At 31.6% G+C, this 20,847-nt stretch overlaps 2 protein-coding genes across 2 annotated transcripts; both read right to left on the bottom strand.

Moving 5' to 3' along the window:
• Positions 1-446: 446 nt before the first annotated feature.
• Positions 447-1,800, bottom strand: LOC131601098 (glycine-rich RNA-binding protein 1-like). Its single transcript, XM_058872834.1, has 2 exons — positions 1,483-1,800; positions 447-989 (listed from the first exon to the last, which is right to left on the bottom strand). Exons 1-2 carry the CDS (start codon positions 1,583-1,585, stop codon positions 595-597), a joined length of 498 nt encoding a protein of 165 aa, XP_058728817.1. The 5' UTR covers positions 1,586-1,800; the 3' UTR covers positions 447-594.
• A 1,818-nt stretch (positions 1,801-3,618) lies between these two features.
• Positions 3,619-18,829, bottom strand: LOC131601735 (uncharacterized). The gene is made up of 5 exons (XM_058873608.1): positions 18,320-18,829; positions 14,184-14,774; positions 11,360-11,705; positions 3,923-4,248; positions 3,619-3,711 (listed from the first exon to the last, which is right to left on the bottom strand). Exons 1-5 carry the CDS (start codon positions 18,827-18,829, stop codon positions 3,619-3,621), a joined length of 1,866 nt encoding a protein of 621 aa, XP_058729591.1.
• Between the last annotated feature and the right edge of the window lie 2,018 nt (positions 18,830-20,847).

Genomic DNA, 20,847 nt, shown 5'->3' with positions numbered 1-20,847 from the left:
TTCATTGACCTTTGATCAAACTTTTTTGAAAATACCACCGGCGTCCAGTGTAAGTAGTTGTTATACACAGGGTGTGAGTGTCGTAAACCACGATTCCTACTGATAAAGAAAAACTCTTTTCCAAATAATCACTGCATATTTTGGTTTCTTTTTTTAGAATGGTGAAGTACCTATGGCATGGAAAGTTTTGAGGAAGCCATTTTTAATTTAATAAAACTATCCATTTGAATTCTTATTTCTCACTTAGAAATTTTATAATTTGGATTGATAAAATAGTTTATTTTTCCAAAAGACAGTAAAATTAACCTGTTTCTGCTTCTTTATTGTAAGTAAATAACCTCACAATTCACAAGTTCAACCTTTACATATTTGCATCTAGTTACCCTAACATGAAAAGATTCATACATCTATTGATACTATATTTCTAAATGATATTATGAATGACATTATAGCAAACTTATTCACAAGCAATCCTGATATTAATTAAGGCAAAAATATACATTTAGTAGTAGTAAAGACATAAAGAAGATTAATGTATGCCTATACAGAATCAATTACACATGACACTTAACTAGTGGAAGTGAAACAATTTGATTAAAGCCAAAAACTCAAACATAAAATAAATGCTGAGACACAAACACGAGGCACGGCAGATAATGATGTAGCGGAATTGTTGGAGTGATGAGTACCATGATAGGCACTTGAACCACCTATAACTCCAGCTCCGATAATTCCAGCAGCCGCTCCTCCACCCACCGCCCTTCCTCTGCCGCTTCCTCCTCGGTCTCCATTTCCTCCTCCTCCCTTTCCTCCCCCGCCTCCCCTTCCTCCTCCACCTCCTCTGCCTCCTCCGCCTCCCCTTCCCCCTCCTCCTCCTTTTCTTATAGTAACAGATAGTCCATGTCTGTTTTCATTATTACTTTCCATAATCGCAACTTTATGGTTCAACCTCGTAGAGTCCGCTATGTTTCCATTTCCATCTAAGTTCCCTATCATTGAATAGCACAGGTATTAAAACAAAATTTTAAAAAAGTATGCTAACAAACGTCTTAGAACTCGGGTTAAGTCTGACTCAACCCTATAAACCAGGTTTGAAAGACGTCGAACGCCCCCCTCCAGTCTAAGACCGAACATCTAAAGCGCGTGACTAGAGTGATTAGCCTGATAGTCGGTGATCCAACCAATTTTAGTGTAGAATTGATTTTGCTTCCAAAATCAATTATGCTTAGAAACTAGAAATTGTAGTTCTTTATTCTAGAATTGAATTTCACAACTCATATTTACATGAATACATTCAAACACAATCAATTCGGCAAAATCAATTTTGGCAACTTATAGTTGGTTTGAGATTAATGCCAATACCTCCCACTTACAAAAAATTCATTCTTTTGAACTAATTTCCAAGCAATAACTAATTCAATTTCACAAAAATAGTAAGAAAAAAAAAGTTTGTGCTTATTTAAGAAGGTAAAGAAATTGTACCATTAAAGTGATGTTGTTGTTGATTGATATTAAAATCTTGAGTTGATATTACTTGAACACCTGAAATAATGAAGAGTAACAATGAAAGAAATTTGAGGTTCATGTTAGATGAAAAGGGATTGGAAATAATTGGGAATTAGGGTTTGAAGAAATTCAAGATTCTAGAGCGTGATAAAGAGGTTTTGTAGTGTTGTTGGTAGAATGGTAGGGTAAAAGGGTGGGGTTTTTATATGAATAATTTTCAAAGTTTGGTTAAGGAAGAAAAGGGTGAGAAGAAACTAAGAATGTGCGATGCTCTTTCTTACTTTGGTTGAAAAATCTCTTCACGCGGGTGAAAATGTTGTTTTCACGCGGGTATATTTTCAATTATCACTCATATTACAGATAAAGTGGAATATTGAATATTGATCATAAATGAATGAATGAATTAATTTAAAATAAATTTTAAGGGCTAATAGAAAGGACACTGAACGAATAAGAAAGTTCAGCCTCATACTCAAAAGAAACACCATTTTGCAATTACTAAAATACCTTTCTAAAACTTTGTAACCGATAATATATTTTTAATTTTAATGTTACCAATAGCAAAAATATTTTAGACAATATATTTCTTTTTTAACTTTAATATATTTATGATTGTTTCGCACTACATACAAATGACGGTAATGTGGTCTAGACCTCTCTCTTTTGTAACTGTGGGTTAGCACCCCTTGCGTTTTTTTAATATACCTTTTTTGCTTATAAAAAAAAAAACAAAAACTATTGGGTATGTCGGATGATGAGTCGGCCTATCACCCTCGAGGCGTCCTTCCGCCGCCTCCTGTAAAACAAAGTCTCCTGAACCTCCGCCATGATGACATCCAAAACACCTATGACATCAGATCTATTAGAAAACAAACCTCTCTCAATACCATCTCGCGCAAGCTCCATGGTACGACGACACCTAGACACCTAAAGAGGGAAAGAGGCAACGCACATTTAAGTTATTCCATGAACCGGAAATATACTTACGATTCTATAACGTATGTATATTTCCGGTTAGTTCCCTAATATTCCAACGTTCATGTCTATTATGGTGCGTACCGAAGATGCATTTTCAATTTTCAGAAACATTTTTGAAATTTGCGTGGTGCACTGGAAAACATTGGGTGGAATAATAAATTTTTTCCCAAAAATTGCTTAACTAACACATATATTAGGCTAGTGACATAATCTACTTATATCTTTTAGATTTATACTTAACTTTTCTAAAGTTTTATTAATTAGTCATTTTTCCCACTAAACAACTCAAACAATATCAATTATATCTCTCTTATTTTCAAAGTTTATGTATCTTTCTCATAATAATTATTGTAATATTTTTATTTATTTCATACTAGCGTTTAGACGACACTTACGTACCCGTCAGTCCACTTTCTTTAGTGCGCAAACGGATAAAAATATAAATAATATTTGTTATGTGTTGATATTTTTATTTTACTTATTTATAAAATAATAAAAAATAAAATGAAAAAGAATTAAAAATTGACATATAACCGTTAGTAAAGAGGTGTATAGAGAAAAATCGCCTGCTCCATGATCTTAGAGGAAATGAGTATTTTTCTACTCCCATGTTTTTTATCACGGAGTTAGGAAACAAACTGCTTTCTAGTCAAGGCCCAATAAATCTTTTATAAATACCCTAATCCCATAATTTAGAAAGACATCCACTAATTCTAGAGAGAAAATACATCGAGTCTCTCACGATTCCTATGCAAGCAGTCTCTCTACCAACTATTGTAATTTTAACTAGTACAATTGACGTCCACCATAGAACTTAATTCAAACTAACCTAAGACACAGCTACATTCCTATCACAGACCGCCTCAACCGTCGTCATTAAAATGGTAAAAACACGAGACATCACATCAGCCAGTAGCAGTTTTGACAATGATCACCATGCCACAATAGAAATGCAAGTTGCTATGAATGAATTGCGCCGCCACAATCAAGCTTTCAATTTAATCATTTAAATTTCTTAAAATTTGAAATTTTTTAATTATCTCATCCAAATATAGAACTATATTGATTCATTATTCCTCATAAAAAAATTGATTTCTTTGAGGTAGTAAGACTAACCTACTGACTTCAATTGAGCTATTCTTGAGTGAATGGAGTATCATCAAATCCTAAGGAAGAGTTTTTTCTTTTCATGGTTGATGAAGTTGATGCTCTCAACCCAAGCTCTTGCTACCAGAACAGGAAACAAAATAAAAGAGATTCATAAAGTAACCCTAAGATTGAATGAATGATGATTACAAGAAGTGATATCAGGTTCCATATTTATACATAGATCAATTGGAAACGAAAGGAATAGTTGACTAAAATAGATGACTAATAAAGTGAAACAATTTGATTAAACCCAAAGGCTCAAACATAAAATAAATATTGAGACACAAACATGAGGCACAGCAGATAATGATGCAGCAGAATGGTTGGAGTGATGAGTCCCGTGATTGACGCTTGAACCGCCTATAACTCCAGCTCCGAGAACTCCAGCAGCCGCTCCCCCACCCACTGCCCTTCCTCCTCCTACTCCAAATCCTCCTTTTCTTATAGTAACAGATATTCCATGTCTATGTTCTTTATTACTTTCCATATTCACAACTTTATGGTTCAACCTCGTAGAGACCGCTATGTTCCCATTTCCATCTAAGTTCCCTATCATTGAATAGCCATGAGCTTGGTCATTGATATTGGAATCTTCACTTGATATTGCTTGAACACCTGAAATAATTATCAGTAACAATGAAAGAAATTTGAGCTTCATCGAAAGGGTTTGCAAATAATTGGGAATTGAAGTTTCTGAATTTGCTTTGAAGAATTTCTAGATTCTAGAGGTTGCTAAGTTGCTTTGAAGAATTGTAGTGTTGTTGGTTAGATAAATGGGGGTTTTATATGAATATTTTGCGAAGATTGTTTCAAGAAGAAAAGGATGAGAAGAAACTGAGAACTTGTTCTGCTCTTTCTTTCTTTGTTTGAAAAATTCTCTTCACGCGGGTAAAAATGTGGTTATGATGACTATAATTTAAATGATTGATACTAAATTATATTAGACACCTCCCCGTTTTTCCTAATTCCAAAAATATCCTTCTAAAAAAATATTTTTTGAATTAAATTTTTTGTACAAACATCTAAATTTCCGGTAGTACATTTAAAATTTTCAGTACCTTATAAATTTTTTTGGTCGGTTTACACCGGAAATTTAGTTGATAACTGAAGTTTTCGATAGTGTATTTTGTCAATTTTTTTGAGCAATCGGGATTTTGTCGGCAGTTTGTAGGGTTATGATTTCACCGACAATTTTGTGAGGTCTTGAATGAATCCAATATTCTATAAATAAGGGCACATGTTATAAAGAAAGACATCTAAAAAAAAGTCTCTTCCTTAATTTCTAATTAAGGCAGAAGTGTATTTCAACGGAAACAATCCTCCTGTTGAGTTCAAGCTTCTGGATGATGCCTCATATTTCGCCAGTTTGGCAGATAAGTTGAACGAATTATTGCCGGATACCAAGAACAGAAGGGTAAGAAAGGTCGAATTTCATGAAGATTGGGTTGATAATAATTGAAGATCGATGAAGACGTGACAACCATGTGGAAATTATTTCGCCGTAGGATAACTAAGGGGTCAATCTAGTTTGATGCGTATATTTTAAGATCTGTCGATGACATAATCAAGATGGTGAAATGTCCATAATCATCTAGTAGTACCTATGTTTTCATGTTTAGTTATTTTTAATATGTGTTTGATGTACTGTTTTATTTTATGTTCATCTTCGAATTGAAACATGTAATTGTCAAAATATTATGCAATAAAAATAAAAGTGAAATTTTAACTACTGAAAATTTTAAAATTTTCGGAATTTTTCAAAAAAAAAATTGAGTTATCGGAAATTTCAGAATTTTCGGGAAGATCTACCGAATTTTTTTTGGAAATTCTTTCAGAAAATTTAAAATTTAGGGTATTTCACGTTTTTTTTGATAGAATTTCCGGTATGGAGGTGAACTTTCTGGTATCCTACTTACTATTTTTAAAGAATTTCTGGATGCAGTTGAAATTTTCAGTATCGCCCAAAATTTTCGAGTAGAATCTTTCAAATTTAGGAATATATGATAGTCTGGACAATCATTTGATTTGGGTTGATATCGAGTCCAAAACTTAATTCTGACGTAAACTGCAGTTTTATTTTAAAGATCCAATTTCGACCGATAGAATTTTGGTTTTTAGCAAATTCGGTTAGATCAGTTTGTTGGATAAAATAGGTGGATTTAATCGGTTTAATATTTATTAAAATAAAATAATTTTTTTAATAAAATTCATAAATATATATTTTTTAATTTTATAAAAAATATCAAAATTTTAGAAAAGCACAAAGAAAATTATTTTATTATTGTAATAAAATATTATTACATGATAATATTTCTAATATTATTTGACATTAATTTGATCATTATCAATCTTTAAACCATAAACTAAATAACAATCAAAATTTTTTATTGCAAGTTCTTATATTCTTGTGAATAAATGTAACACCCCAAATTTAAATAATCAATTTATTTGAATTATTTAAGTATTTGTTTAATTATTATATATGTAATTAAATAAATTATATGTTTATATGTATAGTTTGGGCGTAATGGATCGACAAGGGTGTAGTGAGAATATGACTGTTTGGTTTAATAATTAAAAATAACTAGACTAATAATATTTTTGATTTAATTAAAATAAATAAGAAGATAACGAAAAATTAGAATAATAAAAGCAAGGAGGGGGCATTGTGGGGATTAGGAGAATGAGTGGGGGCATAAGAGACAAAATATAATTGAGTATTTGTTTTAGGATAAATTAATAATAGTGATAGTAAGAGTTGTGGAGGGATATGTAAAAAGAGGTTTTGGAGAGAAAAACAAGATCAAGGCAAGGGCTTAGAAAGGAGAAGAGGATTCCCCATTGTTGAAGAGAATTCTTGTTGGAGGGAAAATGCTTAGATATATTGGTGTTTAGCATGAAAGGGTATCTTGAATTGGTTGATTATGTGAATTATTCTGAATTCTATGATTGAACATGATTAATATTGTGATTTTACCCTTAAATTTCATGTAAATTGATGGTGCAAAATTCTGTTTGTAAAAATTCTAAAGTTTATCCATTGTTGTGAACATGACTATGAGCATGAAGAGTTTATGAATAGTTGACTAAAATTGATGACTAATAAATATTAAGAGTTATCATACATTTCTAATACAAACAAAAACAACAGATCTTATTATTCTTTTCATAATGGACCCTGTTAGCTGCTTAGCTTGCAACTGATTTGATGGTCATCTAGTCGTCTTTTAGGCTCAAACCATTGTGCAAAACTAGCAGGGTAAATACATATAAGAGCATGACTAAGAATATCCTCTAACTCTTCACTGATCATGAGTTCTATAGTTGTGTTTCTAATTCTCTGCAGTACTAAATGTTAATTGATGAAGCAACTAGTTCATTTCGATACTTTATGGTTCAACCTCGTAGAGACCGCTATGTTTCCATTTCCATCTAAGTCCCCTATCATTGAATGGCCATGAGCTTGTTCATTGATATTGGAATCTTGACTTGATATTGTTTGAACACCTGAAATAATAATTAGTAACAACGAAAAAAAATTTGAGCTTCATGGAAAGGGTTTGCAAATAATTGGAAATTGAAGTTTCTGAATTTGCTTTGAAGAATTTCCAGATTCTACTAGAGGCTGCTAAATTGGTTCTGAATTGTAGTGTTTTTGGTTAGGTGAAAAGGGTTTTTATATGAATATTTTTGAAAGTTTGTTTGAGGAAGAAAAGGGTGAGAAGAAACTAAGAACGTGCTTTGTTCGTTTTTTCTTTTGTTGAAAAAGTCCACACGTGTGGCACGCGTTGAAATTGTTGTCATATAAAGACTATAATTTAAATGATTGCCAAATTTAGGAAATACTGGTATGCCAGCCTTCCAAGTTCCAAGACATTTTCTATCTAGGAAATTCCCTACCTAATATGCATCGGTGTACCCTCTAATATCCAAGTGATTATTCTTAGAGAACATCATGTCCTTCTCTAGTGAGAGCTTCAAATAATACTATTCAATTCACTAAATCGATATGTTCATAACTTAGATTATGCATGAATTGGCTAACAGTTACCACATAGAAAATATTGGGGCCACTATGTGATAAATAATTTGATATTCATATTGGACTAAGATAATTTTATTGGACCTAAATAGGGTTGATACATGATAAATCAACTTGAACTAAGTGTGGAAATGTTAGGCAAGTGTCTTAAGTAGGACAGGTTGTCCAAAGCGCATAGCGTACCGCCTATTTCGGTTAGGCTTGGGTCGCCTTAATTAAAATCCATGATCTGTCTAATTTATCATGTGTGACCTAAGAGGTGTACAAGGAAAAATTGTCTCCTCCATGATCTGAGGGAGAATGATCATTCTTCTACTCTTACGTTTTTTTATCATGGAGCTGGATAAACAACTTTCTAGCTTTTTGGTCAAGGCTTGAGGAGTTTTCTATAAATACCTTAATGCCAAAATTAGGAAGGACGTCCACTAATTCCCGAGAGAAAACATAGAGTGTCTTACAATCCCTATGTGAACAACTTTTCTCTTGAATCTCGATTATTGAACTTTTAGCTAGTAAATTTGGCATCCACCATGAAGCTCTGGTAAAACTAACCTACACCACATCTATATTCCCATCACATACAACATCAATCGTTGTCATTAAAATCATCATGCAATAGTAGAAGTGAAGGTTGCTATGGAATCGTGTTTTGTGAAAACACACGAGTTTTTTTTATTAAGTTATATGGCTAAATCACACACAGACTAAACCAATATTTAAGCCTCTGTTTCTTAAGAAACCATCCCTAAAATGTATTGGAGTCATTCCGGTTGAATTGGGAACTGTCAAAATAGTTTTGGACAAGTTTTTGAACTGTCCAATTAATTGGTGCTTATAACCAATTGATTGGGTTAGTGCAAGCGATGTCCATAAATGATTGTGACACTGTCTTAACAAAGGGAAACGACTATGTATCCATTAATTTTGGTTCATGGGTCTTTCTTTTTTTGTGTCAACCTCTAACCTATAAATAAATAAAGGTATCTCCCTTCACATTTTCACATCTAGAAACATGAGTTTTCTATCTCACTCTCCACTATTTCTCTCTAAAATCTTTTCTATTTTCTCTCATATTAATTTAGTCGTAGCGTTTCGGGAAAGTTTTAGTGTTTGATGAGGAATTTTGTATTCTGGAACGTGTGTTATTTTAAAGGCAAAATATCCTTTTTGGTCCTGTAAGTTTACATCAAGGTTTATTTTGGTCCCTTAACTTAAAAAATGTTCATATTGATCCCTTAACTCTTAAAAATGTTTCATTTTAGTCCTTTTTGTCTAATTAGCGATGGAAAAACTCAAGAATTGCCCAATCTATGAGTATATTAGTCTTTCATAGAAAGGAGGCGCAAATAAAGTTGGGCAGAGTGCCGAAAATTGAAAAGGCCGAAGCAAATCCAGCACAAGGCCCAAAGAGCACCAAGGAGGTTGAATTTCATAAGCCCAATTGATTGGAGCCTTAAGCCAATAGATTGACACAACTTGGCACACATATTTTCAAAACCAATCTATGTGAAACGTAGACTTCAAGCCAATCAGATCCTCGCATTGATGAAAGTTGATAAAAAATCTCTAGAGATTTAATTATCCAATCGATTGGAGCATTAACTAAATCAACTGTGACACTACTTTTGGAATAATTTTGTTCTGATTTTGGTTATGCACAATCTGCATTAATTACTTGCAACACTTATACACTCAAATTCTTCAGAAGCCACACTATAAATAGGTAACAACTCACCACTCTTTTGCATTATGTATTTTAACTTATATATAGTTGTGTGTGTGTGAGATTATTCCTTCAAAATCATAATCATGTCTCCTATAAGGTTGAACGCCTTTAATCATCTCTCTAATGCTTTCACCTCTCAATAACAAGAAGAAAGATTCCTCCAACAATTCCCCAACAAAAACATATTGGGAATTCACACCATAGATTGAGAAGATTTTAAAGAATTTGAATTCTTCCCTACTTTTGTGTTGTAGAGCTATATTACTCCACCTTCCTCTATAGTTCCTCAAGAATGGTGTATCTATCATTTGTTAAGATGTTCTTCTCAAATCTTTACTTCAATGATGGAATAGTTTATTCTTAACTAAAAATACATAGGATATCTCTATCATTGGAAGAGTTTGAAAACATCCCAAATCTTCCCCATGAAGACGTTGTTCTCGAGCCAAGATATAAAGGCTACAACTTCAACCACAAGAATGACATGTCCTCTCTGTTGAAAAACCCATCATCCTTGATATCAAATCTGTTCACTGCAGGATATATTTGCTCCAACAGTCACATGAGCCATTATATGAACAATCACATACTTTTTCCAATAAAAAAGCAATTTTGGTTTTATAACTTAGTTTGATGTTGAAGTTGTATGGATAATCGAAAACCAACTCAAGACAGACTAGGAAAATCAAGTAATCCAATATATGTTAGGAAGCAATAAAAAAGAAGTATGCCTAAAAAATAGTAATCTAATCAAAAAAATCCTAGAACACACCGGATTCAATTTTGTAAAAGAAGAGTCTTTAGAAGATGTAACAAATAAATGAGAACCAATTTAGCAATAATGAAATATGAGATCATCGATAGAAAGGTAATTGAAAAGCCTATGAAAAGAAGGGAAAAATGGATGATCTAGAAGCACCTGTAGATCTAAAAGATTTTAACTATATTATCCTTTAAATGCCCTCAACTAAAGACCTACTCTAAGTCATAATCAAGAAGCTAGACAAGACAAACGACAAAATCAACTTCATAATTTGTCACTTTATCCAAGACATAGGACAACTGCCTCGAGATTTGTTCTTGGATGATAATTTTGATGAAGAATAATCTCACTTATGTGTTGAAGTATTCAAGTGTACATGCTTTCCTATTTTTCACATTTATTTCAAATTTCACAATTTTCCGCTTTACGTACTTTAAGTTTTAGTAAACTTTGAGTTAATAATAACGGGTGATATTTTCTTTTGTCCACTCACCTTGATTTAAAAAAAGGTGTATGGATCCTCTCATGCAAAATAGCTTCTACCATCTATGCTTCCCTTAAATCAATGGCTAAAGAATTTTGAAATAAAATAATAAAAATAAAAATATTGTCTTTAATAAAAATGAATGGTGGAGATAATAACAGCACTAATAACATGAGAAGAATGGCTGGAGAACATCGAGATCCTTAAAAAAGTGTAATTACAAAAGAAAAAAACGAAGTGATGGAATCTCCTTTATATTCTAAGATAAAAAAATAGATAACCAAATAATAACTAGTTAGTCTTATATCTATTCCTAAACTTAATATATCATACAAGTTAGAACAACAAATAACGACAAAAGAGAAATAAAAATGTAAGTAAAAAACAACGAACATAATATGGTCTTAAATGTGAACAAAATATACACTTACTAATCATAAAAAATAGGGTTTAGTGCATAAAAAATAGGGTTTAGTGCATATGCACGGATAATGTAAAATAGTCTAACACTATCATCCAATAAAAAACTATTAATTTGATATATCATAAAAATAATTTAAAATAAAAAATAATTTAATTGAATGTATGGTTGTAATTAGTTTGCATCATCTAATTTCTCTAATTTCTCTAAAAAATATTAATGTAGACTTAAAACAAAATCAACATTAATATATTAGTGAAAGGAAAACAATGTGATTAAAACAATCATACACAATAATGTTGCAAAATTATGAGACTCTTTGTGCCCGTGATTAGCCCTTGCATTGCCCGCCCCACCGCGGATAACTGCACCGCCTGCTCCACCGCCGATAGCTGCACCGTCTGCTCCGCCGGACCTTCCTCCACCTCTTCCCCTTCCTCCTCTTCCTCCTCTTTTTATAGTAAGATATATCTCATGTGCTTGTTCATTGCTATGGATTATGCTTTTGTCTTCATCTTCATATGATATGGCTTGAGCACGTGAACTAATCAATAGGAATAGGAACAGTACCAAAAACATTACATTCATGTTTGGAACCTCTTGCTTGCTTTGAACAATATCCAGAGACACCAGAGCCTGAAAAAAAAAAAAATTAGCATATTAAAATTTAATTATTTAAAAATAAATTACAAATAAAAATGAATATTAATTTAATTTTTTACAGTTAAATAGAATTTTTTACAATATATATTTATTTTTTTATAATATATCTAAGATATATATAATAAAATTCCTCGTTATGTAAAGACAAAGAGAAGACAACCACTTTAACGATGATCCAACTCTTCTATACATTCGCCAACACGTGAACCATTCTATGAATCCCATATGACTTTCCTACTTATAATTAAATATTTAGGTTATATTTTTCGGGAGACTCTTGACACTACTAGGGTTATGAGAAAAAAATTAGTTACCAATATAAATAAACATGTCACGAACTATAAATCAACAGTATGCTTAAATATTAAGAGTATTCAATTCAATGGCTATACATACCTCAACCGCAAATAATCTCAGAAGAATTCTGAATATGTTGCACTATTGTCATTTATTTTATTTATATAATAACTCTCTCGAGCCAATCAATGATTCTCAATCTAATTATCATTATTAGAGACAAATATTCTATATTTTTTTGAGACACCAATATTCTGTATTACAGTAGAAATGAATAACTCGTATCAATCCATAATATTCTTTGAATCTAATTATCATAATTAGCAATGAATTTTCTATAAATAAATGTATGAGTGACAATTTTTTGTAATTGAAATTTAATTAAAACTTTTGTGCGGATTTGAAACATAAATTTTTTATTTGAAAATTAAATTTATTTGAAATTTGTCCAAAATTTTAGGACGAAATTAATTTACATTATTTATTTATTAATTAAATTAATTTTAAATTTGTGCAAATATTTGAGATGGATTTGAGCCGCTTCTATCATATTGTGATTTTAAATCATTAATTAATTTGAATCTTAAGATATTTTTTTGAATTTATAGCTGATGAGATCATATGACGATATACGATTTGTTTGATAACGGTCTTTTTATCATAAATTTATAACTTATTTTACTATTTTATAATTTATTTTTTAAACTCTATTTCAAATAGCGTTTTAATTTATAACTTATAGTTTATCGATTTTTCTTCCACTTGTGTCCTTATTATTTTCACTAAAATTCATTACTATCCTTTATAATTTATTTTAATTTAAAATAAAATAATTATATATTAAGTATCTTTTATGTCATTTTAATTTATCAGCTAATTGAACCGTTAATTTTACCAAATATTTCAATGAGTTTATCAGCTATAATCTATTAGTCATCTATCATAAATTATAAGCTATCAATTAGCTTATTCGTCAATCACTATTTTTATCAAACAGAACATAAATTTCAATTTTTCTAAAAGTTTGGGATATATTGTTTATATTTTATTTATTAATCAACTTAGAACGACACTTCTGATCGAAGGCGTATCTGTCTGATTTTCTACCGGACACATTCCAAGTTCGGACACATTGCAAGTTAGTAAATTTTGCCCATGGATTTGAGATCAAACGGCAAAATTTATAAAGACATGGTAATTATTATTTGCTAAAACGAGGCTAAGCATCAAAGTTAGAGTTTGGTGTATTTATAAAGACATGTTATTTTTGGCATTAGAAGGAGATGGAAATTAAGGATTCTGACTTTAGCACATGATCATCCATAATGTGAACAAACCAAATCACAAGTTTGATAGCGATAGGTTACGACCTATTATGATACCTATGATGAAATTAATTAATATTAAGAATTAAATTAAGAAAATATGAAATACATAAAATGAAAATTTGTGACGCTCATCAATCAATATGATTTATGAAAAGGAGAAGTCGATGGTGGGTGCCTCAAAGGATTTGGCCGTTTATGTTTTTATATTTTTGTGAATCTAGTATTTTGGTTTATTTGTCGTAAATGAATTTAGTATTTACACAAATGATGTAAACCGAATTTAAGTCCATTGAAACATTGTTTGATTTAGTCTCTTCATTCATAGTTTATATTGTATCTAACTTAAGTGTATACTGCGATCAATCCAATACCATATTTTTTTCAAGAATTCGGCTAACAGAACTTTAGTTTTTGAAAAGAATTTCTTCAAATTGATATTTTTTTTAAAAGGTCTATTCAATCCCCTTTAAACCATTCAATTTCATATTCTCCTCCAACATTTTGATTGACATTCTAATTTATAAAAGGACTCAGTTCTAGACCTTCTATTCAACGAAGAAATTGAAAGTCATATGGCAGCTCTTGATATCATTGGCCTCACAGCTCTTGAATTTCAAGGAAACAAATTTCAATTCAGGGAATTTGAGGAGGATAATTATTCATACTGCATTTAGAAATTATACTAACTAGATAATCAAGAAAACATGAAAGTACAAATTTAGTGTTAGCAATGAATAAGAAAGAGAGGATTAATAGTCCTGAGCAAAAAAAAACTAAACATGATACTACTAAGTTAGTGCAAGTGTGATGAAATACAAAAGCTCACACATAAAATCAATATTGACACAAAAAAATTAGACCCTGCAAATAATGTTGCTGCAGAGCTACTAGAGCCATAATTGCCACCATTGTAGCCGCCATTGTTATTGTGATCGGCAATTATACCGCCAAGAATTCCACCTCCGATCACTCCAGCTGCCGCTCCACCCGCCACTGCACCTGCCCTTCCTCCTCTTCCTCCCTTTCCTCCTCGTCCTCCTCCTCCCGTTCGTCCTCCTCCCGTTCCATGACCTCCACCTCCCATATGTCCTCCTCCTCCCATTCCATGACCTCCTCCACCTCCCATATGCCCTCCTCCTCCCATTCCATGACCTCCTCCTCCTCCCATTCCATGACCACCTCCCATTCCATGACCTCCACCTCCCATTCGTCCTACAAATCTTGCTAGCCTTCTACCTCCTCCCATTGGATATCTTGTAGTAACATTAACCGCATCATCAGCATGTTCATTGCTTCGGACTAGGCTCCCTTCTTCTGAACTGAAATCTTGCTTTGATATGGCTTGAGCACATGAAATCATCACTAGGAACATTCCAAGAAATATCACCTTCATGTTAGCCATTCTTTGCTTTGGATCCTGCAAAACACAAATTTGATATTATTATGATACTAAGCTAAAAGGAATATTAAGAATTGTATTCAAGGAATGTGTATACCTGAAAGAGAAAGCGTTTATTCTACTGTTCCTTCTCTCGAGTATATATATGCGATATAGTTGGAGACTATAACGTCTTTTTTGACTCACTTGTAACCTACGTTTCAATATAAACTAGGGTTCAATAAGTTTTCTACTCTTATAAATTTTTCAAGTTTTCTTGTTACTTTTTTTCAACTAAAAAATTGCTCCGTTTTCTACTCTTATAAATTTTTCAAGTTTTCTTGTTACTTTTTTTCAACTAAAAAATTGCTCCGTTATCACTTTTAGCATATTTTCTTATTACTAAAATTATTTTCTTTAAATTTGTACCTATAAATATTCCTAATTCCTAAATATTTTCCGTCAATATTTTAGTAGTTATAATTAAATTAAGTTAACTGAGGCTATGTCACATGTAATCATTTAATTGCCTATTAGAAAAACATGGCATATTTTTTATATTATTTTGACGTAGATATTTGATATGGGGTAGCAGGGCCGTCTCAATTAATTAGGAGACCATGTTCTAATATTAAGAAAAGCCCTTATATAAAATAAGTATAATGTATTTTTAAAAAAAATATTTAAATTGTAATCATATAGAATAGTCATTCTTATTAATAATATAAATACAATTTAATAAGATAAATAAAAGACATATTTTAATAAAAAACTTCACAAAGCAATTCATTAATTTTTATTTTAAACTTTTCATATTTTAAAATTAATTTTTTAATCTTTTTAATTATATGAGACCGTTAATGAGACATGGAGGTCTATTACTAAAAAATAAGGTTTGAAATTTCTTATTATTCTATCCAATTTGAAATATTAAATTTAAACTAAATAAACAACTTAACTGTTAAATTAAGAGATAATTAAGAATAGAAAATAAATTTACAAATTAATAAATTAACTACAAAAAGGAAATTAACTATTAAAAGAAAATTTTATAGCATTAACAATAATTTTTTTTTTTTGAATTTATAAGCGAAAAATTAACAATTAAATTTTATTTACTTGATTTGAAGAATGTTAAATATACTTTATTATTATTTCTATTCTATTTAATTGTACCTAAACTTGTTACGAAATTACTTAAGTTGAACAATTCTTTTTCTTTATAGTAATCAATTACATTAGGCCACTTATAAAAGGAATTGAGGTCCTCAGTTAACAGAGGCCATGTGCAACAGTACATATTGTACAACCTTTCCACCGGTCCTGGGTGGTAGAGGTTGTTTTGATGTGGTTGCTGGATTAATAAGAGAGTAGAGTGAATTATGAATAGAATCATTGGTTGTAAGCAGGGTGGTTTATATACTAAGGAGTGAAAATCCAGTTATGAAAAAGGAGTTTCTATTCTCCAAGACTGCTTCAGTAGAGATGTATGGAAGCTGCTACGGATGGAGTTGGAGTTTTTATAATCTTCAGACAGTTCAAGGATCAGACAAGGAGTCGCTAGGACTGAGTAAAGGTCGTTGTGGAAGTCGGAATGGACACTTGGAGCATAATTTGAAGCTAGAAGATAGAAGTCGAGATAGAGTAAAGATCTTGTAAAAGCCAATGTCAGACGTTGTATACAGTCAACGAGAAGATTCATATCGAAGATAATTTATTTTCTTCATTATCTTGAATCTTGTGGTTGTATAAATTAAAAGACGTCAAAATTATTGTGGAAGAACAACAAATTCTCAATGCGAATTCATTGGAGAGTGGAGTAAGCACAAAGCGATGACGAACATTCTCAACCACATATATTTGATAAAATAAACATTTAAACCTCTTGTCAATCAATGCATGAATCAACGACAAGATGTCCAAATAACGTATTTTTTTATATTAATTATCATAAATAATTGCATGTAAGATCCAACAGAAGATCTTCCCCAAGATTCAATAATTCGAAGATCTAAAGTCTAAATCTTGAAGGAATTTGATTTTTATTCATATCCTTATAGAATTTGAGTTTTATCCTAAACTCTAGGGAATTTGACTTTTATTTTAATTTTAGTATTTTGTGTAAATAATATAATATTGGATAAACAATGTAATACACTAGGTAAACAATGTAAACAATATAAAAAAAATCATACCCCTCAATTTTTTAAATAAACCTAGATAAAAGATATGTTAGTTTTGAAAATAATAAAAGTGCAGTTGCGGGGGTTCAAACCTATATGCATATAACTATACCCCTTGATTTTTTTAATCTCCGAGGTGTTAAGTGAAAAGTTTTTATGACGCCTTTCGTTACCTTGCTACTTTAGCCGAGGTAAAATGCATTTTGTGTCCGAGGTTAAAAACATTAGTTGTTGTAGTGTTATCTTCATCTTCAACCTCTAACTTATATACTATTGTTGTTTGGAGCTTCTCAATCTAGGGTGTGAGATCTATGTGAGGAGGTTTGTTTTATGATTAACGTTTTATGAAGATTTGAAGGTTTCAAGTCGGCATCTTTGTGTGGTAGGGGTAGGGAGTGAAAACCCAGCCATGAAAAAGGAAGTTACTACGAACTGAGCTAGAGTTTTTACAATCTTCAGATAGATCAAAGATCGGACAAGGAATCGGTAGGACTGAGTAAAGGTCATTGCGAAATGAACACTTAGAGTAGAACTTTGAAGTCGGAAGATAGAAGTCGAGATAGAGTAAAGATCTTGTAGAAGCCAATATCATACAACATACATATAAAGAGAAGATTCATATCAAAGATCGTTTATTTTTTTTAATATCTTGAATCTTGGGGTTGTATTAATTAAAAGATGTCAAAGTCAAAGTGAAAGAACAACAAATTTTCAATGCAAATTTATTGGAGAGTGGAATAAGGACAAAGCGATGACGAACATACCACATATATTTGATAAAACACATGGCAAAACATTTAAAGCCTTGTTAATCAAATGTCATGGCATTTCTCATCTTGAAGATTTTGGAGAAAAAGATGCCAAATATGATTCCGACTAATTTGAAGTTGTATAGTTTCATGATTATTGAATCTTATGCAGTAGGTAATGTTATGACCGATGTGGTGGGTAGGGGTGGCAAAACAGGTCGTGACCCGTTAGACCGACCCTCGCACCCGCCAAAATGGTGGGTTGGGTTGGAGTTTCAGGACCGCTATCCACCAAAGTCTACCCCGCCAAAAAGAATGATGCTACACATGCTCAAAATAAACCCAACGTGCATGTTTGGGGTATCAACATGAAACTTTTTGTGCACTACTAAGAAAAGCTTTATTTAGTGGACGGTAGGTCTATATTGATGATATGGTTGTTTTCTGTCTAGTTTTGGCCCTAGTTTGCAAAGATTCATACATCTATCTATTCATACTACATTTACAAACTAATAATCAAGAAAACATGATATTGATTGCGGCCAAAAGAGGATTAATAAGTTCCTAAGCAAAAGAAACTAAACATGATACTACTTAATTAGTGGAAGTGTGATCAAATCCAAAAGCGCACACATAAAATCAATATTGATACAGAAAAATGAGTCCCTGCAGATAATATTGTTGCAGAACTAGAAGAGCCATTGTTTCCGCCATTGCTATTGTGAGCAATTGCACCGCCAATAAGTCCACCTCCAATCATTCCACCTGCCACTCCTCCCGCCGCTGCACCCGCGCTTCCTCCCTTACCACCTCCACCTTTTCCTCCCTTACCACCTCCCATTCCACCTTTTCCCATCCCACCACCTCCTCCCATTCCACCACCTTTTCCCATCCCTCCTCCCATTCCACCTCCGAATCCACCTCCCATTCTTCCTCCTCCCATTCCACCTCCTCGTCCACCTCCTCCTCCAAATCCTGCTAGCCTTCTACCTCCTCCCATTGGATATCTTGTAGTAACATTAACCTCATCATCAGCTTGTTCATTACTTTGAATTAAGCTTCTTTCTTCTAAACTGAAACTCTCAATCAAATCTTGTTTTGATATAGCTTGAACACACGAAATAATCATTAGAAACATTCCAAGAAATATTATCACCTTCATGTTAGGCATACGGAATTCTTTGTTTTGGATACTGCAAAACATATTTTGATTTTTTGTAGTCAATTTCATGAAAGAAAGGGTGAGAAACTAATATGTTACTATATATGTTGAAATAACATTAAGAACTGAATTGAAGGAATGTGTATGCCTGAAAGAGAAGAGCTTCGATTCTAATTCTACGGTTCCTTTTCTCAAGGAGATGTAATAGCTCTTAAGATAAGGACTAGTGAGGAATATGCGATAATGTTGGATACTATAACCACTTTTTTAACTCAATTGTTACAAAATATTTTCTCTTAAATTTGTTTCTATAAATATTTCTAATTTAAGTTAACCCACGCTTATGTAGCGTGTTACGTGTAATCATTTAATAACATGACATATATTATTGGATTGACTTGATTTTTTCTGTTTATATTATTGACTTAGTTATATATATTTGTTTGAAACTATAATAGTAAAAAGGTAATTTAAAATAAATACGCGAACAAGTTAATTTCCTATTTCAGTTTCTACTTATCATCCATTAATATAATTTTAATTCTCTAAGTGGATTCGATTATATTTGACTATAATATCGATTAAGCAAACACAAACGATACTAGATGGTTTATGGTCCTATTTTTCGAAATAAGAAAACAGTTAAAGTTATGCGAATTAACGAAAAAATTGCGGCAAATGCGATTAAAAATAAGGATCATGAACACAATCGAATTTAATTAAATTTATCTTATAAACAACAATCAAATTAAGCAAATGAAAGCAATTGAATTCATAGGTAGAATTAAAAAGAAATTGAAATTTGAATTGAAAATTATAAAAACTTCAAAGTTGTGGAATCCGAATATAGTATATCAACCTTTTAGAAATTAGCTTTCCATAAAATTCTTAACCTTTAATGTAATTTCGTTAAAACTGAATGAATGTCCTAAGGACGTGATCCGAGAAATACCGGGTTCGATTCCTAGGTGGGAACAATGCTAGGCCAGTGCCCATATCTCTCGGCACAAGCTCTGGATTACTAGGGCCCCCTTTCCCTGGGGACCAGAGTGCGAAAGTCAAAAAATAAAAAACAAAGAAAATCGGACCCTAATAGCAACAGACCCATAAACATGAAAATCGGTCCAAAACTATTTATTTCCTCAAGTCTGAAATGAAAATGAATTATTGAACTCTTGTTCACTTCAAATTCACTTCTGACTTCAACATGAAACTTGTAGCTTATTCTTTCAGCTTTCCAATACATATTAGAACGAGTCAAACGACATCACGTAGCTCAAGTTATGACTTTTATAGCGAAAATGTGTAAATAATTGTTTATTAAGAAAATAAATAACATAATTAAAATGAAAGTAGAAATAAGTTAAACTTAGGAAACACACTAAAAATAGTAAAATAAAATAAACAATTCATAAAAATCCCTTAGCACGAATTAAAATGTGACGTATTAAACTACACTGATCAATATTGCATTATACATTAAAGTCGGGTCGGATCCAAATCTGGACTCAACAGAATCCACCTCGACTTAAAACATTTAGTGGATACAAAACCGAACTAGTTCAACTTAATGGGTTAGGACGAGCAAGTCAACCCATAGCTAACATATTTTACTCTTGATTGATTCACTTAAACATACAAAGCATTCAAGCCATATTAATAGTCATAAGGAGGGTAATGTTGCAGTTTATTTTTCCCTTTAAAATTTTCGATATCGAAAATTTCAAATTTCTAGTGAGTAGTTAAAATATACTAGAAATTTGTAATTTTCGATAATGTTGCAGTTTATTTTTTCCTTTTTTTTAATTACTTTTACTTGAAAAATAGAGTCGGTAAAATATCTACCAGACTTAATATATATATATATATATATATATATATATATATATATATATATATATATATATATATATATATATTATAGTTAAAATATACCAGAAATATGTAATTTTCGATAATGTTGCAGTTTATTTTTTCCTTTTTTTTTAATTACTTTTACTTGAAAAATAGAGTCGGTA

Source organism: Vicia villosa, linkage group LG5 (assembly GCF_029867415.1).
Source record: "Vicia villosa cultivar HV-30 ecotype Madison, WI linkage group LG5, Vvil1.0, whole genome shotgun sequence".
Classification (NCBI taxonomy): Eukaryota; Viridiplantae; Streptophyta; class Magnoliopsida; order Fabales; family Fabaceae; genus Vicia; species Vicia villosa.
This window is presented reverse-complemented; position numbering and strand designations above follow the sequence as displayed.